Source organism: Phascolarctos cinereus, unplaced genomic scaffold, assembly GCF_003287225.1.
Source record: "Phascolarctos cinereus isolate Bilbo 61053 unplaced genomic scaffold, phaCin_HiC Scaffold_9;HRSCAF=440, whole genome shotgun sequence".
Classification (NCBI taxonomy): domain Eukaryota; kingdom Metazoa; phylum Chordata; class Mammalia; order Diprotodontia; family Phascolarctidae; genus Phascolarctos; species Phascolarctos cinereus.
This window is the reverse complement of record NW_027556402.1, coordinates 184,257,209-184,283,256: the sequence shown is the minus strand read 5'-3', so window position 1 is coordinate 184,283,256 and position 26,048 is coordinate 184,257,209. Positions and strand designations below refer to the sequence as shown.

The 26,048-nt window shown below is 35.8% G+C and overlaps 1 protein-coding gene across 6 annotated transcripts in view; it reads right to left on the bottom strand.

Moving 5' to 3' along the window:
• Positions 1-3,927: 3,927 nt before the first annotated feature.
• RAB28 (RAB28, member RAS oncogene family) overlaps positions 3,928-26,048 on the bottom strand; it is a 152,332-nt gene continuing 130,211 nt past the window's right edge. For 2 of the 6 annotated variants that reach the window (XM_020993191.2, XM_020993211.2), the window contains 3 exons: positions 21,827-21,904; positions 14,037-14,131; positions 10,604-10,691 (listed from right to left, as the gene is read on the bottom strand). In XM_020993191.2, coding sequence (XP_020848850.1) covers positions 14,042-14,131; positions 21,827-21,904 — 168 coding nt within the window. In that variant the 3' untranslated portion in view covers positions 10,604-10,691; positions 14,037-14,041. Of the gene's footprint in view, positions 5,389-9,714; positions 10,692-14,036; positions 14,132-19,620; positions 19,689-21,826; positions 21,905-26,048 lie in introns of those variants that run through there. The other 4 variants (XM_020993178.2, XM_020993203.2, XR_002325848.2 and 1 more) reach the window with 3 other exon arrangements.

Sequence of the window (26,048 nt, the reverse complement as noted above, 5' to 3'; positions counted from 1 at the left end):
GCTCCTCCCTTTTCTCACATGTGACACTAGCTTATTCAGCTACCCTTGATTAGCAATTAACTTTCTACTGAAGCCTCAATGCAAATGGAAGCCCCACATGGCAATTATCTGTGCAGTCTTGTGATGAATCCAGTTACTTGTCCTTTCAAATCGGAAGCCCTACATGGCAACTGCCTGTGAAGTTTTGGGATGAATCCAGTTACCCATCCTTTCAAATATCCTCCCACATTTTCTAGTCAGGAATTATATTATGTTTCATCTTTGTATCTCAGAGTCTAACAGACACTTCGTATTTGCTCAACTGAATAATGCATAGACATGTTTCTCACAATTCTCATATATAAGTATGCATACACATATATGTATATATGTATACACATACATAAATTTATACACACATGTGTATGTATATATGAGTCTGTGCATATGTGCACGATTAAAATCAAACACGGAGAAGGTACTATAATGTTCCTCTCTCTGCACTGGAGGCAGAGAAGGCAGGTAGACAGGTGTCTATGTTGCAACATGAAAAAGGCACATTATGAACATATTTTAATACGGTACTAAAAAATTCCATCACCATAGTATGTGAGAAGTTGTTCTGTGACAAAGAAGCAACATGTGCTAATATGAAAACTCAATGCATCCTTTAGACAACGGGGGCAGATAAAATTTTCAACTCTTCCTGACAGTGGACAAATGCTTTCTGTTAGCTTCTTCACTTCAAATGTTCTACAGACATCAAAACTTTCCATGTCTTTCAATCAATCATTCAACAAGCATTTATTAGGCATTTACTATGTGCTAGGCACTATTCCTAGAGAAATAAAAAATTATGCAGGATTTAGTGTACGTGAGCAGAAAAAAAAAACAGAATTCCATTATTTTCTCCCCTTTCTAAAATATTAACATATAAAAGGAAATTCCAAGAAAAGCAAGTAGGTGTATGACATTTCACTACGCAAGTCATTGAAGATGGTTAGAAGGAAAATTCTCTTTCTATTTTTAAATTTCATCTCAATTATTAAGTTCCATCATATTACTTCAGTGACTGACTTCGAAGGGCCTTGGCATACTACCTTTTGGAATAATCAGGCAATCCCAGGAGTAGTTCTTTGAACAATTCCAAAAACCACGGGAAAGTGGTTTGCCATCCATAATAAAGGGTGAACTTCAAAGATGGTTTACAATAACTAGCTCTTGTTGAAAACTTTTGTATTTTCCAAAGTTCATTGAGCAACAGAAGTAACCACAATGTGTATCTGAAATTTTAGAGCATGTTTCTTTGAAGGGCAAAATGCCTAAAACTGGATGGAAAGACTTATAATTTTTTAAATTAAAAAGAGGTAAAGTCTAAATAAAATAAACCCAACTCTACAGTTTTTGTTTCAAAAATAAAATGAGAGGTAGAAGGAAAATTGTAATATGGAATTTAGAAATCTGCTACATGTATGTGTATATGGATATGAATATATAAAGCTCCCTTTAGCTGTCCCAATGTTGTCTACTGGCTTGGTTTGTCAGGATACCATACTCCTGTCTTCTTCTTACTACACATGCAAAAACTGTAGTATAGTCATTTTTGTTTCTCAAGGATTTTTCTTCTGGTCAAGTTATTATCTATCCTTTTGGCCACAGCATAGTGTGTTAGAATTTTCAAACAAAGGTGGGTCAAGAAGTGTAAGTCAAACTCAAATGAGACAATGTGAAGGGATAGAGAGAGAATGAGAAAAGAATGAACATTAAATGGTAGAAAAAGCTGCCTCTTCTGGAACCTAACATCACTAATGTCTCAATTAATTCAACAAATATTTTAAGTGGTGCTACTATATGCCAAGAATATTGTGCTAGATGCTAGAGACCTAAAAATGACACAATCTTTGCTTTCAAAAAGTTTATGACCTAATAAATAATTAAAATTTGTACACAAGTAAGTGTGTATATGCCTATAAGTAAGCATAAGAAACAAAAGGATAAGGGTAAAGGTTTAGGCAAAGTGCTATCTGAGAATCTAAGGAAGCTGAGATCACTCTCAGATAAGATCAGGGAAGACTTCCTGGAGGATTTAGGTACTTTAAAGAATGCTTGCCTATAAAATGGAAGCAGATAACTATAAAACAGAAGTGCACAGCAGAATGGGTTGGAAACCAGTATTCAACACTTGAAACAGAAAGACACACAGAGTTAAAATAAAGAGCTAGAGCAGAACCAAATATGCTTCAGCTAACGTAAAAAAGGCAGGGGTAGCAATCGTGGTCTCAGACAAAGTATAAACAAAAAGAGACCTAATTAAAAAAAAGATAATTAAGGAAAGTACACTTTGATAAAACATACCATAAACAATGAAGTAATATAAAAAAAGTTTACAGCCAGTTTCTCTGATAAAAGCCTCTTTTCTCAAATATCTACATAGAGAACTGAGTCAGATTTATAAAAATAAAGAGCCATTCCCCAGTTGCTAAATTGTCAAGGTATACGAACAAGCAGTTTTCAGAAGAAGAAATCAAAGCTATCCATAGTCATATAAAAATGCTCTAAATCACCATCAATTAGAGAAAGGTAAATTAAAACAACTCTTGAGGTACCCCCTCACACCTATCAGAAATGACAAATACTAGAAGAAATGAGGGAAATTAAATACACTAATGAACTGTTGTTCAACCATTCTAGAAAACAATTTGGAGCCATACCCAAAGGGCTACAGAACTATGCATATCCTGTGATTCAGCAATACCACTAATAAGTCTGTATCCATCAAAGGAAAAGGGCCTATACATACAAAAATATTTATAGCAACTCTCTTTGTGGTGGCAAAGAATTGGAAATTGAGGAGATGTTCATCAGTTGGGGAATGCCTGAACAAGTTGTGGCACATTATTGTGATGGAATATTATCATGCTTTAATAAATGACAAGGTGGGTGGTTTCAGAAAAACATGGGAAGACAAGACCTATATGAACTAATGCAAAGTGAAATGAGCAGAACTAGGAAATCATTTTATACAGTAACGGCAATATTGTAATGATGATAAACTATAAAAGACTTAACTATTCTGATCAAGACAATGATCTAATACAATTCCAAAGGCCTCATGATAAAAAATGCTCTCCACCTACAGAGAAAGAACAAATGAATTGAATGCAATTTCAAGTACAGTTTTCTCACTTTGTTTTTGCTTTTTTGTGATAAGGGCAATATAGAAATGTGTTTTGCATGATTTCACATGTATAACTGATATCATATTGCTTGCCAGTGGGTAAGGAAGAGGTGGGAGGGAGAGAAATTGGAACTCAAAATTTTTTTTAAAATGTTAAAAATAAATAATTTTTTTTTTTGTGTGTGTGTGTATACACATACACATATTTGAAATTATATCTACCCATGCATGTAGGTGAGAAACCAACACACTCCTACAAATGGTACCATAGGATTACGATTCTGTTCTAATAGATAGTAGAATTAGTCTTATTCTGTTGAACAAAGTGACTATACTATCCATATCACAATAAACTTACATGTACTAAATACATAAGTTATATTAGCCTTTAAAAAAAAAAGAATCTATTACAAGTCTAAATAAGTAGTAGGCCATGAAATAGTGTGGTAGGCATGGGATTAGAAAGAAATACAAAGATGCAGTAGATGTTGCTAAGACTAAATGAATAAGACTTAGGTATAGGTTGTCTCCTGAGGCAAACACTTAGTGTTGGACTATCTCCATAAAGAGAAGTATAATGCAAGAAGGAAAAGAAGGAGAAAGAGAAGAAAGAAGAGGAAGAAGAGCAAAAGAAAAGGCAAATTTGTGGTCAAAAAAGGACTTCAAAAGGAATATTTCCATTTAATTCTAACACAAGCATTTCTAAATGAAGTACTCATAGAAGGTATACCATGAAAGAAAATTTATTTTGGCAAGATAAAATAGAGCCTTCACATAAGTGACCTATGCAGGGAAACATTATTCTACTGATTTGTTCTGGTGATATACACAAAGCACTATTAGAAGAACTATTATATATTAATTGACATTACCAATATTTTCATTCTGTTCTCAAAGTTTAAGGACATTTTCTGGGGTCAAAAGCTAAGGTGACCATGGAAGCTTATTTTATATTCATTAAAATATATACCTATTCTCAAAAACAAATGCTTGCTAAATGAATGTGGGATTTTGTTAGTTGAGCTCCCTTTGTCTAACTCTACATCTCTCATATCTCACTCTTTTTCTACCCAAAAAACCAATTCAGGGCCTTCTTACTTCTTTCCTGGAGTATTGAGTCTTCTAATTGGTCTTCCTGGTTTAAATGTCTCTACTCCTATCTATCTACCACACTGCTGCCAAAGTGATCTTTCCCTAACTGCAGATCTGACTATGTGATGCCTAAATATAATGACTACGTGATGCCTAAACAATAAACTCTAGCAGTTCCCTATTGACTCTAATATCAAATAATAAACCTCCTGTTTAAAGCTTTCAAAGCCCTTTAAAACTTCTCATAAACCTATCTTTCCAACCTCACTGGACATTAATCATACTCCTGCACTCTGCAATCCAGAAAAATTGGCCTTCTCTTTCTACTCCCAAAGGACTCTATTTTCCACTTTTGTAACTTTGCACTGACCATCTGTCATACATAGAATGCACTTCCTCCTTACTTTTACCTCACAAAATCGCTCAATTCCTTCAAGATGCATCTCAAAAACTACCTTCTACATAGTTTTTTTTGATCTGCCCAATTGCTTATTCCCTCTCTCTAAAACTACCTTGTATTTATTCTCTTTATATTTATTCTGTAAATATTTATATATGTACTTCCTGTCTTCCTCATTAGAAATGTAAAGCCCTTTAAGGCCAAGGATTATTTACTCTTTGTAGTTTAATTCCCAGTGCCTAACACAGTTTCTGGTATGTAATAAGTACTTAATAATTGCTTGTTAATCAATTGATTCCCCTGATCTAGCAGTCTGATAAAGCTGTCAAAAAAGAAGTTTTTCATCTGGTGTGATCTGTTCTTAATGAATCCATGTTGGCTCTCTGTGATCACCTTTTTCCCCAACTTTTTTTCCCCTAGATGTTCAATCGCTATCCCTTTAATAATAAGTTCTACAGTTTTGTCAGGAACCAAAGTCAATGTCACTCACCTATAGTTTGCAATCTCCATTCTCTGACCTTAAAATAATTTTTGTACATTTTCCCTTATTCAATTCTTCTCTCCTCTAATATCACAATTGTTCAAATATCACTGACAACAGCTCAGCAATCACATTTGCCTGATGTAATTCATTTGCGCCAGGTGACTTGGATGCTTTCTTAGAATCTCCTTTCTTATTTGGGATTTCAATTCCAAATTAGCCACTTGTTTTGTCCTTTCCAGTCCAAAGATAATTATCCTCGGAAGAAAAAATAGAAGAAAAAATTGAATTTGAGTAGCTCTACCTTTTATGAGTTAATAATGCCCAACCCCAAGAAGTGGTATGATCACACCTTAGCTCCTTTATCTCCAATTTAGACTAAAAAACTCAACTTTATGTTATCCTTAGTTTTTCTAAGGATGAAATGTCTTTATTTCCCATTGCTATTTCCAGACTTTGACAACCATCAATATTTATCAAACTCTTCTCCTTTAAGATTCACTTTATTCAGATCCTAGTAGCACTTACCTGGTAGGCCCCTGGACATTTTCCCTCCTTCCTCAATAAATTTAGTGCTTGGTTCACAGTCTCACTCCCTACCCAAACTCCTACATAGGTTATTTCAACATACACATTGATATTCCTTCATATATCCCAACTTTCTAATTCCTCAATCCACTAAGCTCCCATGATTTACTATTCCACTCCAACTCCCAATATCCAATTATAATTTCCACTTAATTCATCTCTCCCTGTCCCTTACTCCTAGTTTAACTCTATGCTTCCCTCAACTCTTGAATCCCTTGCTTCTTTATCCTATCCGCACTCATGCCTTAACAAATGCCAACTCTATGTTGCTCTGCCTCCTCCATTGACCTCTTCCAATTCTACGCACATGGTCCCAAACAGAGTTGGAGTCACTCAACCATGCTAAGCACACTAACAGTGTTATCTCTTCTCATCTGGGTCCTCACTGAAGCAAGTCAATCCTTCTACTCTTGCTTTATTATCTATCTCACCCTGGCAATTCTTCTAAACCTTCTCTTTATTCCTCTTACACAGCACTCCTTTACATTCATTCTCATAGCTCAGAGCCTTGCCTCATACTTTGGAGAAAACCAAGACCACTTGCAGTGAGAACCCTCATTTCCCCTTTTCACCTGATGACCCCCTTGAAACTGTCCCCCATTACCTCATTTACTCCAATCCCTGATGAGGAGGTGGTCTTTCTCCTCATGCAAGGTCCTTACTCTCATCCCCTCATTTCCAACAGATTACTCCTACCATAATCCCTTTCCTTGAATATTCAACATCATATCTACTAGTTCCTTCCCTACTGCCAAAACACACCCAAGTCTCTACCACCATTAAAAATTTTCTACAGATCCTACTATCTCTATCAGCTGTCATCCTATATCTCTCTTCCCTTTCTCAGCCAAACTACCATTAGAAATTATTTACTCTCATTGTCTCCACTTCTTCTCCTCTCAAATATCTTCCAAACCCTCTGCAATCTGGCTGTTGACCTCATTACTTAATCCAAACTGCTCTCTCCAAAGTTACCAGTGATCTCAAATGCCAAATCCAATGGGTATTTTATCATTCCTCATCCTTCTTGATTTTTCTGTGGCATTTAACACTAATAGCCATCCTTTCCTCCTGGATCCTCTCTCCTCTCTCAATTTTCATGACACTGTTCTTTCTTGATGTCACCAGCTGACTGCTCTTTCTCTGTCTCCTTTGCTATATATCATTATCTATCTCATACTCACTGAGGATGTAGCTCAGTTTTGGGTCCTCTTCTCTTTTTTCTCTACTCTCTTTCTTTTGGTGAACTAATCAGCTCCCATAGGTTTAATGATTATCTCCATGCATATGACTCAGAGTTCATAAATACATAGATCACATAGGTATAGATGTGCATATATTCTATATATTCATACATCTGTGTGTATGTGTGTGTGTGTGTGTGTGTGTGTGTGTGAGAGAGAGAGAGAGAGAGAGAGAGAGAGACAGAGACAGAGACAGAGACAGAGAGAGACAGAGATATCAAGTCTAGTTTACCTCTTCTATTCTACTCCTGTATTACCAAATGCCAATTGGACATGTAAAACTAATGTCCCAGACACACCTCAAACTCAACATGTCCAAAACCAAACTACAGGCACACTGTTTTATTGTGCTTCACTTTATTGTGTTTTGCAGATATTGCTTTTTTTAATAAACTGAAATTTTGTGGTAACCCTGTATCAAGCAAGTCTCTCAGTGCTATTTTTCCAACAGCATGTGCTCACATTGTGTCTCTGTTACATTTTGGTAATTCTTGTAATATTTCAATTTTCATTATTATTATACATGTTATAGTGATCTGTGATCAGTGAACTTGGATGTTACTATTATAATTGTTTGGGGGCACTAAAACCACACCCATATAAGACATTAAACAATAGGTTAAATGTTGTGTGTTCTGACTGCTCCACTGACCTGCTATTCCCCCATCTCCCTCCTCAAGCTTCCCTGTTCCCTGAGACACAACAAAATTGAAGAATATTTTAAAAACTTAGTTGATAGAGCTGCAGCAGGGTTTGAGAGGATTAACTTTAATCTTGAAAGAAGTTCTACTGTGGGTAAAATGCCATCAAACAGCATCTCATGCTGTAGAGAAATCTTTGACAAAAGGAAGTCAATCAATGCAGCAAACTCCACTGTTTATTATTTTAAGAAATTGCCACAGTCACCCAACCTTCAGCAACCATCACCCTCATCAGTCAGCAACTACCAACACTGAGGCAAGATCCTCTACCAGCAAAAAAAGGTTATGACTTGCTGAAGGCTCAGGAGATGGGTTAGCATTTTTTAGCAATAAATCATTTTAATTAAGGTATGCACATTTTTTAGACATAATACTGCATACTGAATAGACTGCAGAACAATAAACATAACTCGTATGTGCTAGGAAACCTGAAAATTTGTGTGACTCACTTTATTGCGAGATTCACTTTACTGCAGTGATATGGAACCAAACCAACAATATCACCGAGGTATGTCCATACCATCTTTATCACTAAGCCCACCCTTCTTCTGAACTTTCTTCTTATTTGTAGTGAAGGTACTTCCTTCCAGTTACCTAGGTTTATAAAGGCACCTCTTCACTCTCACTCCACATATCCAGGTCTTATTTCTATCTTCACATCTTTCTCAAACGTCCCCTCTTTTCTCATCACAGTCCCCATCCCTATCTTGCCTTGACTATTTTAATGGCCTCTTAATTGTTCTCCCTGTGAGTGTTTCTTAGTGCCAATCCACCTATCTACCAAAATAATTTTTCCAAAGCATAGATTTGACCATATCACTCCCTCCCCCTCAATAAACTACAGATGTTTCCTTTTACTTCTAGGATCAAATATAAACTTCTTTGTTTTGCATTTAAAGCTCTTCACAACCTGTCCCCACCATATACATATACATATACATATATATATATATATATGTTTCTTCCCCATACATACTCTATGGTCCAGCCACACTAATTTTCTCCCCTCCAACATGACATCCAATTTCCCATTGCTATGCCTTAGAAACTTAGAAATGGCTGTCTCACATATTAGAATGCTCTTTCATCATTTCTGACTCTGGGAAAACTTGGTTTTCTTCTCAAGCATCACCTTTTCCCAGAAGCTTCTCCTGGCTTTCCCAACTGCTAGCACCTTCCCCACACAGGGAAGTTTCTGTGTTTGTATGGTTTTTTTAATACAGACCTATATATGAGCATATTGTGTCCCCCAAACAGAATATAAGCTCCTTCAGGGTAGGAGCTTTTTCACTTTGGCTTTTATCCCCCATGCTCAAATAATGGTCACTTAAATGCTTGTTGGCTGATTTGTTGGTTGCAGCTTATTCTGTGACTTAGCTAGCCTAACATTTTTCAAGGCATGATATACTTGCATATCCTTTCATTATCTTCTTTTACTTATATCTTCTATACACATCTTTCAAATTCAAGTTGATTGGTAAATTCCTTTTGCATTCATATTGGTCAGTTCCCCTTTCCCCCCCCCATCATAATTGTTCCTCTTTGTGTTTCCAGAATTTCTTGCCCATTCCTACTAGACTAACTTATATCCTATGGATTTTTAGCATCCTACTTAGCCTTCTCAAACCTCTTTGAAAACTACTTTCATAAAATTTAGGTTGCATGTCAGATGATTTCCACTTTTCCATCACAAATTCTATGCTAGAGTGATCACTCATTGCCAAGGTTTCCATCATTTCCACTCAAGAAACCAGTTTGTCCATATTGATAAGAATCTGATCCAGATTATAAATTCCTCCTGTTAGTTCTTCAAAGTTTGAAAAATTGATGTAGATAACATCCTTCACTTATACCTTGGTAGATGATCTTTGAGAGATGCTGTGATTGAAAAACCCATGACCCTTCAGCCAAACTAGTGAAAAGCCTTTCCCAAAGTAGATAGGCTAGTCTTCAGACAACAGTCCACCGCTGGGCTTTTAAATACGATATCCAAATAGATTTTGTGCCCTGCTTGGATAAAGTAAGGTATCTGAAATATCATTCAAGTAGGGGTGATTTAAATAAATTTATTTGAAGGAGAAAAAGAATATTTGAACATCAGGCATAGTCTGATTCACATTGATCCAGCAATACTTCATAACTCATCTTAAGCACATAACTAAGCAAACAGTTTGTGAAAGAAACTTCATGTTGCAGCTGGTAAATGTTGATCAAAATTCATAAAGCAATCTAACCTGAGTTTTATACCACACATAATGACCATGATACAGTAAGAAAAATACAAGATCAAATACTCACTACTCAGTGAGTTTCCAGCTACAATATGGACAATTTTAAAACCTTTTTTAAAATGAAAAACCATTCTTATTACAGCTTTATTTTAAGCATTTTCAATTAGATACAGCTTTGTATAGTTTTGATCACTCTATATATACCAAATGAATTCCTTCAAAATTATTTCTAGATAAAATATATTATTCATTTAACTGTTTTTTCTCTGACAATAACATCTGAATTTCACTTTGCTACATTTGAGTTTAGACCACAGAATCAGACAGTGTTGCGGCAAAATATCTTGCATGGACTTGGGTGGTTTTCAAATATGGGCATCCTAATTTACGGAAACATTGGTTAAAGACATGTAGACATCCTTAAAGAACATAGATAGACATCATCACTATATCCAAAGAAGCAATATAAATTCCAAAGAATAGACTCTCCATTTTGTTTTCAAAATGTGCGGTCCAAAGGCTGAATCCTTGACACTTCAAGAAAATGCCTGCTGTTTTGCAACACAAATGGTGTAGTGGTTTGTTTTTTCTTTTTGTGCTACAGAGATGGCCACTGTTAAAACAAAAGTTCTTAGCAGTCCTTGAGCCCATCCATGTTAGAGGTGTGCAGCCTGCCAAATTGATCATTACAAAGAAAAATGTGTTCACTGAATTGTACACATCGAGCTTCTAGGAGGGTTAATAGTTTTTGATACAGGTTCCTGATTGTAGTTTACAATATCTGCCTTCACCACTCTCTGTCATAAAAGAAAACAAAGTTATTATTGGAGTATCAGAAACAAGCACAACTTAGACACAGCTCTAACATTTTTATTTTGTAAACTTTGCTGACTTCTGGAAACTGCACATTTTAACTGATGTGTTCTTACCAATACTAGAACAACTGATTAAAACAAACTACAATATTGGTCAACTGCCTAAGAAATCATGCTTTAGCAGCAACTTGTATTAAGTTAGTACCAAATGTATGCACAAAATTGAAGTATGCATTATAATTTTCATATAATTCAATGGAAACTTTCTATCTTACCAATGAACTAAACATGACTAAATTATCACAAGAGAATTAAAATTAACCATTTGCAAATATTTGTTTAGGTAGGGTTTTTTGGCTTATCAAGTTTCAATGGTAGAAAAAATGTATTATGTGTTTACAAGACAAATGCCATATACCACTAACCATAATACAATAGCAATACTTTTGTTGCCAGTGCACAATCATTTGCAAATGAGAAAGTAGAATATGTATGTGTTATTGTACAGTAACCTGTTATGATGAGTATATGAAGTATAAACACTCTGAGTCTAAATTTTATTTTGGTAAATTTAGAATACTGAGAATTGTTGTTGTTTGTCCTTCATTCTTGAAGAGGACCATGATATCAGGAAGGTAATGCCATGGCTTGCAAGTGAATTGGACTTAAGTGAGGCAGGGCTATATAAAATCACCAGCCTCACCCTCTCCTCCTGACCCACCTGGGTCCAGTGGCAAGATACAGATCTGGATGACTGGAGATGGCCCAGTATGCAGTAGGAGACTTTGGCCTTTTTAAGCTAAGATCTTTCCCATGTCTTAGTTTGTCTGAGGCAATGCCCATTCAGTGATTAAGGCTAGGTAAGAAATAAGGCCTCTTTTACCTATTTTTAAAAGAAATCAAACTGGGAGGGGAAGACCCTCAGGGGGCTTCTGGCCAAAACAAAAACAACTGCTACTTACACTCACTCTGAGCCATCAAAACCCAAACAATGATCAAGTGAGGCTTGGGCTGGAACCTACTGTTGGCCAAACAATGAGAGCCAGAATGATTTAGGTTTGAGGCATGTTCCTTAAAAAAGAAATCTAGTCCTTAAACCCCAAGATATCTTGCGGAGTTTCAATGATCAAAATTTACATCCCTTTGGGCAGAGCACCCACAGGTAAGGGTATGATTCCCTATGTGGACAGAGGGAGGGAAGGAGAGAAGGAAGAAAGGAGGGAGGGAGGAGGGAAGAGAAGGAGAATGGGAGGGAGGAAGGGAGAAAGGAAGGGAAGGGGGAGGAAGGGAGAAAGGGAATGAGGGGGGGAGGAAGGAGCGTCGCCCAACTAGAACTGGCCAGTTGGGTTCCAAACTATTACTCTGTGAGCTGTCCTCCCTCTGTCCACATAGGAAATCATACCCTTACTTGTGGGTACTCTGCCCAAAAGAATATAAACTTTGAATGCTGAAACCTCACAAGATATCTTGGGTTTGCAGACGAGATTTATTTTAAGGACCATGCCTTAAACCCAAATACTGAGAATACAAGGTACGCAAATATGTCAAATGTATCTCCTTTTCCTCCTTTCATGTACTTAATGTGATCCATATTCTATTAATTAGTTAACACAGAGTCTGCCAGAAAGACACTAGGTAAGAGCCCTATCATATTTCTTTAACATCAGTCAAATCTAACTCCACAAAGAAATTCAGTCCAGTCTGGTTCACAATGGATCTTCTATATACGCTTTATTGAACAAATTGGGCAATGTTAGGTTTCTACGCAATCTAGAAGCATTATTCCTGCAGTTTTAAGACAGATGTCAAAGTCACCATTATAGAATATTAGACTAGAAATGGACCTTTCAGATGAAAAAAAACCCCCAGCATCTAACTGTTGCAGTCTCATATCTGGGTCACATAGACTTGGCTTCATATCTTTTAAAAGTATTTACTAAAAAAACTGGGCAGATGGTTGACCACCAAAGAGATGAGTGTTTTTTGGCTTCGGCAACTGATAAAACCATCTACTAAGGGATAGTAGGGCTGAAACCCGTACTGAAAGGGAGCTGCCTATACCAAATAGTGCATCCTTTGAAGTACTGAATGATATTAGGCAGCACACTAGGATAGTATTTATTTATTTTTTTTTGTAGGCAATTGGGTTTAAGTGACTTGCCCAGGGTCACACAGCTAGTAAGCGTGTCAAGTGTTTGGTCTGAGGCCGGATTTGAACTCAGGTACTCCTGACTTCAGGGCCGGTGCTGTATCCACTGTGCCACCTAGCTGCCCCTAAGATAGTATTTATAAAGATACTGTTCTACTCTACAAAAAAGGTTCCCATTCTGGGTCTGGGTTTTAACACATGCAAATCCCTTGAGTGCCAATTTAATTAGTGTGCTTTGAATTAAGAAGCAACATGGTATAGTGGGAAAAGCACTGAACTTGAGGTCAGGGTCCTGGGGTCCATTTTCCATTTCTGTTACTTACTAGCTCTGTGACTTTATGGGAGCCAAATAAGTCATCTGAAGCTTAGTTTGTGCAAATGTAAAATGGAGATTATAATATTGGCCTTAAATACCACACTTAAAGCTCATAGTGTCCCTAGGCAGGGGGTAGACTAGTAAGAGTCTAGAGGCTTAAGTTTGTGAAGGTACTCTGTAAACTGTAAAAGGCTTTATGAATAAGTGGTGGTCTTACCCTCAGAACCTACAAGTCCTTTTTTAAAAGCCCCTAATTCACTTCCAAGTAATTTCTTACTGGTAGGATATGGCAAAGTCAGTAATACAAACATACACACAACAATAAGGAAGCAACTTTTTAAAAATAATTCAATAAAGCTGTACCACAATATTCACTGTTAAGTGGTAACTTCAACCAAAACATTCTCAACTGTTTTCATCTCTTCTTTTATGTCTACACACAGAAATGGCCGTCTGAAAATAATTCAGAACAAAAACCAAAACAAAAAAATAACCAAAAACCTCACTGTCTCAAATATCAAGGTATTTCAGAAAAAGTATTGAGATCTGAATCACCAAGTGGTTGCCTAAATTCTCCACTTCACTGAACATATAATAAACATTCATAAAGCCAAACAGTTTTGAAACATTGTTAATTTGTCCATAAATTCTTATTTAAATTGTAAGCCCTTTCACAAAGGACCAGTTTTTTAAAGTTTTAAAATAAAGCTGGTATGTTAGTGATCTGCAAAATTTTCTCAGTTATATGGGGCCTCCTGTTGGTAAAAGTATTATAGAAACAACTCATATGTATCAAAAAGATTTGGGTTCAATCTACCACCCTTCTTTACCACCCACATGGCAATAAGTTATTCAATAATACCTGAACTACTGTAAAGAACAGATTTTACTCTGTGTAGAGTTGAGGTGTTGATTATCTTCTTCCGGATACTTCACTATTTCTGCCCTGACAATATGCTGCCAAATCCCGTACACAAAGGACAAACAAGGAGGAAGAGAATGAAGAATTAAAAAAACAGAAAGGAGAGAGACAGAGAGACAGAGAGATAGAAATGGGGGGTAGAGAGGGGGAAAAAAGAGAAAGAAAGAAGATTCAATAACTGGAAAAAAAATGAATACTTCAGAAAAAAAATAAAGAAAATCAACATACATTTAACATGCAGCCAAAGACATAGGAAAATTTACACATAAAAAAGGAAAGAGAAGGAGTAAAGATGCAAGAGCCAATTTTCTTTATCACCCTATTTAGTTAATTACCAAAATGGAGAACTACATTGAGTCTACAAAACAGAAGAATATTATATGTGTATGTAAAGCTGTATCATGTGAATTTTATTTAGTAGCATTTCTAGTCATTAAATATTTCTATTTATTTTCCATTACATTCCTTCCCATGCACCCATGACCACTCTCATTACATCTCTCAGCCACCCACAAAAAAAGCAGACTTACTTAAAAATTTTAAGATGGGTTCTAATTTCATAAATGCAAATCTCCATTAGGTTTAAATAAAAAGCTCTGCAACAGGTATTATGAAGTTCTGTTTCTTTAAAATGTTTAAGGCAGTTACTTAAAGCAATACAAATGAAAATATTTTCCCAATGAGATCAAGCATAGAGAAAAAGTGCTAAGGGAGAAAGAATACTGGAATGGGTGGGGCTCAGAAGGCCCATTCTGGAGTTCAGGCTCTGCCACTGAATATCAAGTCAGACAGCTTCTCTAAGCCTTAGGTTCCTTACCTTTAAATGAGAAATCACTCTAGATTAATTCTAACATTTCTTCCAAGGCTAAATCCTAAAATCCTATCCAATACTTGAATTGCCTTTTTTTGAAGGTCAAGTGAGATAACATATGTGATATTATAATATAATATGCATTGTACCTGTAAAGCTCTATACACATGTAAATGGCTATTATTTCCATTCCTACACCTCTTAAGGACAAAGCTATCATGTAAAATAATAAGAAATCATTTATTGAGTGCATTCTATGCATTCGGCACTAAAGATTCAAAGAATAAAAAAATTTTCATTCTTAAAGAGCTTATATTCTAAGGAGGAAACACATACATAGAGAAGGCCAGACAGAATAAATACAAAGAGGCCACAGCCTGGACATGTGATTTCATTAGTTTTAGGCGCACTTGGTAAGGCATTCCCTGTCACTGATGCAGGCTGATCCTTTGTCTGCAATATTTAGTAACAGAGTACAAACAGAGCCTAGAGTACTAGGGGATTGAAGGTCACACAGGAGGGATGTGTCAGAGGTAAAGACTGGAACCCAGGAAGGAAGGTGCTAGCAATGGGTAGGCATCCAACAAGGCTTCCTGTATTTGAGCTGCAGCCTGAAGGAGCCATTACATAACAATAAGAACAATATTTAATAAATGATTGTGGAAAATACAAAATATATACATATAATGGAGAAAACTTGCTATCGAAAAACTTCAAAAATGAAAGGGCCTAAATTTATTATGCTGTTTCAAACATAATAATGCTAATAATCACATCTACCTATGATGCATTTTGAAGAACTCTGTTTTTGTATTTTGTCCAAAAACACAGTATCGTCGCTGTAGGGAGCTACCTAGAGGAAAACTTCCTCTATCCATGCAGATTAGCATCAACTGTTCTACACTCATAGTCTTCTTAGAAAGATGCCAATGGTATGGAGAAGTTAACTGCCTTACCCTGGGTTACACAACTAGGATGTGCCAGAGATGACGTTTGAGGCCAGGTCATTCCAACTTCCAGAGCAAGCAACAGACAGATGAATTAGATAGGTAGAACAAGTATTATTATTCCCATTTTGCAAAGTAGGAAACTGACCTCAGGAAAAGGTAAGAGACTGGCCCACAGGTAATAAGTGCCCATATCAAAATTCAAAACCATATCACTTGACTCCAGCTCCAGAATTCTTTCCACTACCTCTAAATGTTTATATGACATTTACCCACATTTCAGCATAACTGCATTTAACAAAAATTTGAATATGTACTGAATTAATGATATTAAAACATATGCAATATGCATGTTGACAGCATCTATAAAGAAAGGTTTGATAAACAAAAGAGAGGAATAAGGAGTATGTCAAATGGTTTGGATTTATTAGTCCCTGATTTGTTTTTCTTCATTTTTAATTTATGAGCTTCATATTAACTTATCTAGTGAAAAAGACTCTATATTTTCTTTTAAAAAAAAAACTCTTGGTCTGATATTATCAACAAAAATATTACCAATTGCTGAATAAAGTGTGATTAAGGGATACACAGTTACCTGACATCTCAAAATCTAATTTTTTTCTTAAACTGAACTCTCAAGGTAGAATAAAAAGAAGTTATCTTTGCAGTCAGTAAGCAATTCATTAATCCCCCCAAATGGTGCTTTAAATCCCATTATGTAAATATAGCAGGGTTACTGACCTGTGTTCAAGTCACTTTGTATCAATGCTCTAATATTAATGACTTCAATTTTCAAGAAATTAACAAAGGCATAAGGGTAGTAGTACTTTTCCTTTGGGGTAATGTACTTTTCCCACAGTGATGTGTGGCATGTCTGTGTCAGAAAAACCATAACCAAGACCCTGCTTAATCCCAGATTCAGGAAACTGCCGTCCCTGAGCAGAAACCTCAAAAAATATCTGGCTACACAACAGCTATCTTTTCTCCTTTCTTTGTTTTAATAAAAGAAATTCTTCAATGTTAGAAATTTTTTATTTTTGGTGCCAAAATAAAAATTACCAATTATTTTCTAATTCTTGGGCTTTCAATATACGGCCAACACAATACAAAATCCAAATGTCACCTCTTTACCCTAAGGTGAGATTTTAAGCACTGCCTTCCCCTTCCCTCCCCCCCCGCAAAAAAAAAAAAACTTTGCCTAATTAGCAAGTACACATAAACTAAGAGGCCAACAGGGAACTTTAAATTTCTGACTATATGAGCCAATTCTAAGTAATATTTGGTGTATCTATGTTTTTGAAAGTAAATTTTCTTTTTGAAAGTGAGGTTAAAAGACACTATCCATGACATAATCTGGAGTCAGAATTGACACATACCTTAACTCCTCTTACAAGTGGTTTAGTCTATTAAATATTATTATCTTGATCAAAACTGATCAATTACTAGCACACACAAGGCAGATAAGCCAGCCTAGCTAAGGTAGCAGGGCTTCCTGGGGAAAGAGAGGAGGTAGCATGTGCCAGGCAGATTGAATCACCACCACCTTGACAGTCATCTTCCTTCAGACCCTTATCAGGAAAAGCCTAGAATCCTGAACACAGGAGTCCTGGGAGTAGTGACATTAATAATTACATTGATGAAAAGGTACTAATATCTGCTTTACTATTGTATCTAAGGACCATGAGACTTTTCCATCTAACTTGTAGCTGAAACCTTCTAGATGTGCTGTCTTGGGGCAGCTAGGTGGCACAGAGGATACAGCACTGCCCTGGAGTCAGGAGGACCTGAGTTCAAATCTGGCGTCAGACCAGACACTTGACACTTACTATGTGACCCTGGGAAAGTCACTTAACCCCAACTGTCTCACCTAAATAAATAAATAAATAATGAAACATTAAAAAAATAAATAAGCTCTCTCCCCCATCGGAATGGGAGCTCCCTGAGAGTAGAGACTGTCTCACTTTTCTCTTTGTATCACCAGCACTTAGCATAGTGCTTTCCAACAGTAATGGCTAAATAAATGCTTCATTCCTTCATTCACTAAGCCTCTAACTCAGCACTTCTGAATAAATGAGGATTAAATTGTTTTTTACTACTTTAGTATCACTTGAAAACTGCATTTAAAAAAATTACATATAGCTCATCTCTTAGAATAAAAAATTAGACCCATGTACATATGGATTTCCAAAAACATGGCCAATAATTTTAAAAACTTGAATTCTTCTGGTCTAAATGAATTCCCCCTTTATTTGACCTCACAATACGTTCTATATTCCTTACTTCAATGGGTCTATGACCTTACTGATGTAGATGCTTTCTCCAACACCAATGGTACAGTCATTACCTTTCCCTTTTGTCTATCCTATAAATGTTCTTTTAAAGAGGAACCACCCAAAAGGCTAAGGGAAGTCTTCTTGACCTCTTGATATGAAATGTATACCAATGCAGAATATAGGCTGCCAACTGTTATACCTCACTTAACTATGTAACTGGCCTATTTCCAATCCTACATCTCTCTTTAAAAAGATTATTCACATATACTATTCACTATTCAGAATATGTTTCACTCTACTTATACTGGGGTAGCTAGGTGGCAGTGGATTGAGTGCCAGGCCGGGAGTCAGACTTATCTTCCTGAGTTCAAATCTGGCCTCAGACATTTACTAGCTGTATGACTCTGGGAAAGTTATTTAACCTGGTATGCCTCAGTTTCCTCCTCTATAAAATTATCTGGAAAAGGAAATGGCAAATGAGTCCAATATCTTTGCCAAGAAAACCCCAAATGGGATCACAAAGAGTCAGACACAATTGAAAATGACTGAACAACAAATAACACATGCCTATCACCGTATCTCTCCGCTGCTCTCTCAGTGGCCTGCAATATTGATGCTTGAAAGACTGTAGTAATCCATGATTTGTGGGCACATCATATGAATAAAAAAGTATTGGTCTTAAAAGGAAGAAATTTTGTTTCAGTAAGCAGACTGGGGACACTGAAAACATTTTGCAATTTCTCAAATGCTATTTTGCCTGCTCTTTTCTACCTATCGGATTCTGAGCCTAGGTCAACGTCAACCTGGTAGGGTCTGTCAAAACATACGTACTGAAGAATTGGTCTTTAGGAACATATCCTTTGGTTATCTATGTCAATCTAGATAAAAGGCATTTTTCATCTACTTAGTTTTTTTTTTCCTATGTGGGACTATTTACCTTCACATCTCATTCAGGTAAAATCCTTCTTTTCTTTTCAAGGCTCCAGTTGAGAAAACTGAGGTTTAGTTGACTTGCCCAGGACCACACAGGTAATAAATGTGGACAGATTTGAACTCAGGTCTTCCTGACTCTAGGTCTATTAACTCTATCTACTGCACTACCTAGCTATTTCATAAGGCCTTACAATTCCTCAGCTAAAAACATTATTTTGTTCTACTTTGCAATTATAGTATGAAGGGTTGGTGAAGTTCCAACTTGCTCACCTCCAAAATACCATGTTCTTTACCTTACAATAAAGGGCTATGGCTGCTTCTGCCTGGCCAGTTCTACATTCTGACATAAATCATTGGAGCTTCCAACCCTTTTTGCAGATATCTCTCTTACCTCCAGTACGCAAGTCTGATCTACTGTGAAATGAATTCTTTTTTCCCCTTAAGCCTACATAAATTTTAAGAGTATTAACATGAGAAAATTGTCAAATTGTTCTTTCAAATTTTATCTGCTGATAACAGATGATTTACAGCTGTAAAATGGGAATAATAATTACACCTACCTCTCAGTTTCCAGATGGTTTAGGCCATATTTTGATGAAGTAATATGTATTCCACACTAAAAAAAAATCTTTTGTGGGATTGGCAATGTGAAAATAAATTGTTACCAGATTACCTTATTAAAATAAAGATGGTTTAAAAAAATTCATCCCCCAACCTGATAAACATACAGAGCCCCTGACTTACTTAATGGAAACTTAATATCAAAAGTCATTGAAAAATATAGTACAATTATGAAATGTATTCCAGCCAGGAGCATAAAAGCCCAGAGTTCCACAATGAATTCAAGTTAAAACTTTCTGATTCCTAATCAACCAAAATATATTAAGCACCTGTTACATGCCAGGCACTGTGCTAGGCTGCAAAAATACAAATACAAATAAGGAAATAATCCCTACTTACAAAGAATTTACATTCTATCAGGAAAATAAGTTCACACAAAAGTAGGTACAAAACAAATATAAGAAGAATTAAAAGAAAATAAAATATGATTTACAAATACAATACAGCTGAGGAGGAAGGGACAAGTAGCTGTGGGGAATCAGAAAAAGCTTCATGTAAAAGGTATTACTTGCACTGTGTCTTGAAGTATATTAATACCTTTGGTTTATTTGTTAATTAGAGTATGCCACCAAAGAATTCACTAAAAGAGCTAACCAGTATTTTGCTATACAGTATTAGTTTAGCAAAACTCTCCTTTGCAATATTAATTACCCTACACTAAAGTCCTACCTCTGATGCCTCTCTGCAGTATGGAGGTGACCCTGAATTCTCGAATCTGTATGCTGACAGGAGAACCATGGAAGCTAGTAAAGGGCTGGATAACAATAATACCTTAAACTTGGATTTTTGTCATTGGATTGTTTCAGTCGTGTCCAACTTTTCATTCAACACCATTTTGGCGTTTTCTTGGAAAAGATACTGAAGTAGTTTGCCATTTTCTTCTCCAGCTCATTTTACAGATGAGGAACTGAGGAAAAAAGGGTTAAGTGACTTGTGCAGGGTCACACAGCTACTAAGTGTCTGAGGCCGGATCTGAACTCAGGAAGATGAGCTGTCCTGATTCCAAGCCCAGGGCTCTATCCACTGTGTTACCTAACTGCCACTTTGTAATTAATCAATTATCCCATCTGATCCTCACAATACCCCACCGCAGGGAAGGAAGCTCCACCAGCAGAGTACAACCTTTGTCAAGTTCTACCAAACTATATAGGATTAGTAATGAACCCTGTGTCTAAGAAGCAGACTGGAAACTTATCACCAGGCTGGTTAAGATCCTCGAGAGCAAAAACTGTTGTTTGTACTTTGTACTTGCAGCACCTAGCACAGTGCCTTACACGTAGTCAGCACTTAATAAACATCTGTTGAATTAAAGGCTTACAAATTATACAAAAATTATATACTAAGTTTTAGAAGAGTTAAAATCTGTGTTGGTAGAAAGAGCACCCACAGCAATGAAATTATAGATCCTTTATATACTGAAATGAAGAAAGGAATAAATGAAAGAAACACAGAAAGGGAATATTGAAATAAAAAAGAAAGCACACTTTATACACATACACACACACACACAAACACAGAGAGAACAAAAAACAAAAAGGAGGAGAAAGGAAAACTTCACTCATCCAGATACACTGAAAACCCACTAGTCAAAAATTATATATATAGAACATTTTTTTCCCAAAGAAAGGTCATTTTATAATTTTCAACTACATTTAGTAGGCTAATGAAGTATTGCCAAGTAAAAGATGTGAGGTACTTCAATAAGTATATAAGTTAGGAAATAAATTGCAGTTAACACGGGAACTTGGTGTGTAAGTTAATACTTTTTAAATGTTTGTTCTCTGCAGAAAATTAAGTATTCACCTTTTGATGCTGTTTTTATTACTGATTTGACCTATTTATACCCAAAAGTAGTACAAGAAACTTTACCTTGACCCATAATGAAATTTCACAAACTATAATTAATGGGTTTCATTACATTAAATATTGTCAAGTATTTATATGTCTTCATGAAAAAGATTCAAATAAAAGGTGAATCTTTTCTATTTTCATAGAAAGAATGCTTTCCACCTTTTTCAGCAACAAAACTGTGATGCACAGTATTTCTGATGATATCTGAAATAATTACACTAGCACAGAAGTGTGAAAAGGACCTAAAACAACCTCTTAAAATTATGTTTAAAGCATAATATTCAGGATAATCACCTGTGACTGTTCAATTTCGGCCTTGTTTAATTTGATCCCAAGGATTTCAGCAGCAACTCTCTGAAAACACAGGAAGACCTGTAACAAGAAATAGAGGAAAAATGATTAAAAGATATCCTCAAATTACCTTTAAACACATCAAATTTTTCTTCAATTCTAAACAATGAATGTTGCAAAAATACGATATCCTATGCTATTCTGGAAATAAGATATCTGAAAAATGCAGTGTCATTGTAAATATTATGATATATTAAAAGGATTAAATTATAATTTTTAAGGACACTGTATGGTATACTGAATGGTTAAAATGGACTTGAAGATGTAACCCTTAACAGGTTTCAAAGGTTATACCTGATTAGTAAGAATAATAAGTCTCATGGAGAGGTTACATGTTTTTGAATTTACACTATTCAAAGTTCTAATTACATCAAATATGTTCATTTTATTCAATGAATGAATGGACATAGGCAGTACAAATTTGAATAATATAACCACTTCCAGTGTTCCTAATTCATACTCATCAGAAATAATTGGGCTATAAAACTCTGCTTCCAACATAAAATTATACCTATTATATTTCAATAAAATTACAGCTTTTTAAAATAATAATGTATAAAACTGAAAAGAGGTTTATAAATCCCTGAAGAGCCTGAAAATGGATCAGCTCAAACTAATTTCTGATCTTCATCTCTAAGTTACTTAAGTGTGCCATATATACCTATTGACTTCAATTTCTCACTTCTCATCCCATGAAAAATACTCTTTAAATTGGTTTTAGTCTGTCTGTGGCAGGTGTAAACCAAAAGATGACCTTTACTAAGTCTCAATTCTACTACAGAGCTGTGTCCTTTATTAGTCATTTGTTCATTTTGAAAATAGGGGGAGCTAGGAGGCACAGTATAGTGCCAGGCCTAGAGTCAGGAAGACCAGAGTTCAAACTGGCCTCATACGTTGACTAGCTGTGTAACCCTGGGCAAATCACTTAACCTCTAGCTTGCCTCAGCTTCCTCATCTATAAAATGTGAGATAATAATAGTACCTACCTACCAGGGTTGTTGTTGAGAATCAAATAAAACATTTGTAACATTTGCTTAGCACAGTGCCTGGCACATAGTAAGTGCAATATAAATATTAGTTATTATTATTATTATTACTTCCTTATCTTCACAAATTAGGATAATAATAGCTTCCCTCCTTACCTCATAGGGCTATTGTGAGGATCAAATGGGATACCTGAGAAAGCCCTTGATGAATTTTAAAGTGATATGCAAGTTTAAATTATTATTGTTATCCAACCCTTTAATAGCTTCCATGGTTCTCCTATCAACATGCAGATTTTTCATATCTCTCTTTAAGTAAGTATACCAAACCAGGTAATCATACTTTCAGAGTATCTTAGAAACAATTATTCTTGCAAATTATATATCTTTAAAAAGGCTCTTTAATTTCCTTTTTAGAAACAGCTTTACAGGGGAATGGCTGAGCAAGTTGTGGTATATGAATGTAATGGAATACTATTGTTCTATAAGAAATGATGAATAGGCTGACTTCAGAAAAACCTGGGAAGACTTATATGGTCTGATGCTGAGTGAAGTGAGCAGAACCCAGAGGACTTTGTATACAATAGCAGCCACTTTATGCAATGACCAAGAATGTTAAACTGAACCCTTCTCAGCATTACGAGGATCTAAGACATCTCCCAGAGGCCTCGGGATGGAAAATGCTGTCCACATCCAAAGAAAGAACTATGGAAGTCAAATCGCTCTCACTTATTTCTACCTTAAGTTGAATTTTGTTTCATCTTTCTGATGGTTCTTCCTATTGGTTTTAATTTTTACTTACAACTTCACTAATGTGAAAATATGTTTAATGGGTATGTAAATGTAAAGCCTATGTCAGATTGTGCACCGTCTTGGGGAGGGTGGGGGGGAGGAAAAGGGAGAAAAAATTTTCAACTCAAAAGCATATGGAAAAAATAAAAGAAAAAAAGAAAAAAAAAGAAACAGCTTTACAATTATAACTCATGATCAATTTCAGGATAAGACTTCTATATCTTTGAACTCTATTAATGTACTATGTTGTACAGCTTTTCTACTTAAAAATTCTACCTAATACCTATTCTTACTAAACAGCTTTGACCATTTCTCTAAATTAATTTTTTTTCTAATACTATCATCCCAGATGTTAATCATTCTTTCACAGCTTGCTGTCACTTGCAAACCAAGAAAAGTCATGATATTACATTATTTAGATCTTTGATTTTTTTAAAAAGCCAAATGTCTATAAACCCAAAACTAATTCCATGGGTGCACAACCTCTTTTCACCCTCTTTTTGTCTTTGCCTTTTGTCTTTGACCCAAAGACAATCACCTACTGAAAATAACTTTTTAGTAATGAAGCAGAATCCTAGGGCTGAGAGAGGAGTTAACGACTGCAGGGACTGAGGAGGGAGACCTCGGTGACACAACAGCCACTATCAGTGTTATCTTTCCTGCCCACAGTTCAACCATAGATAATCTGGATAGCAAAGCAGAGGAAATGTTCCAAAATGTTCTTTATCATAATATGGAAGTATATTATTGAATTAGGAAACTAAGCTGAGCTACTAATTTAACCTAGGATATACACACAAATACATGCATGCATACATACATACATGACATATGCATACATACATACCATCACATAATGGACTTCTAATTCTGACTGTACCATAAACTAGCTGTGTGATCTTGGAAAAGTTATTTAAAGTCTCTGAATATCATTTTCATTTGTAAACTAAAAAGTTTAATTAAATGTTCTCTACCATAACTTCCAACTCCAGATGTTTATGATTCCACATGCCACAGGCATACTGTAAAAGGAATTCAATTCCATTTAACTTCAAAAAACCACTTCTTGACTATTCCTATGTGCCAAGCCCAGTGGCTGGTGATACGGCTAAGAATATAAACAAAAAAGCTCCTGTACTCAAAAAGCATAAATTTCCTAGAGGGAAACAACATGTACACAGATAAGCAAATATAAAAAATAAACAAAGTCATTTCTAGAGGCAGTAGGTAAAACACTATTAATGAAAGTTATGAGAAAAGAAAGCTTGGAGGTTCCAAGAGGTAGTGATGAGAAGGAAGAGCATTATGGGCAGAAGCTTAGAGGCGGAAGATAACAGGTCATCAATGGGAAACAGAGTTTGGCTGGAATAGAGAGTGAATGAGTGGGAGTAATGTGAAATCAGTCTGGAAAAACAGGTTTGGAGCCAGAATGTTAAGGGCTTTAAATGCCAAACAGAGGTGTTTATATTTTATTCTACAGTCAAAAGAGAACCACTTAAGTTTCTTGAGCAGGGGAGTAATACAGTCAGGTCTGTACTTTAGGAATGTCAATTTAACAGTTATATGGAAAATGGATAAAAAGGGGGAAGGACTAGAGGCTAGGAGACCAATTAGGAGCCAATAGCAGATATGAAGTAGGAACATGTCTTAGAGACTATTCTGCTAAAATCAGAACCTCATTTAATTCTGACTTTGCCAGAACTGTATAGTTGGGTCATTGCCCAACCAAGTGGTGGATAGTCGGTGAAGACAGTTATTATGCCTTAGCAAAACGTAGTCATCACTGTCCCTACAAGTGTGATTTGATTCCCTGCTGATATGCCCTTCAGGCTTAGTTTCAAATTCAAAAAATTTCTAGGATTACATGATGTTTATTATTGTGACTTTATTCCCAGGTCTGACACTTAACAAGTTTTGTATTTTTCTTAGTCATTTTGAGAAACCACTCAAGTTCTACTCCAGTGCTTCACTAGGGTACGGAGTTGAGCCTAGGTTCTTAAAGGCTATCCTGGTATATCACAAATTTTAGCAAGTCCAACCAAGCCAGAAAGGGTTCAATACAGCCCTGTGACAGACTGTGTCCACCACGTAAAAAACAACCCAGCTTAGGTCAGAAAGAGTCCTCACCAAGGTGGTTACATGATGATTAACTTTTTGATCACAGTAACTATCAAACTAAGGCCTAGAGGGTGATGTGAATTATGCTGGTGCACCTAGAGAAATCACAGGTCTTTGAAGTATACTTTGTTTTCAACCTAGTGTAAATTGCCAACAGGTGAAAAATACTATTCTGACAATTAAAAATTAAGCTGTAGTTTTCACTGAGGGAAGTTGCCATGTGTTTCTACTCAGTCATCTTTTTTATATATCAAAATCAGCAATGAACTGGA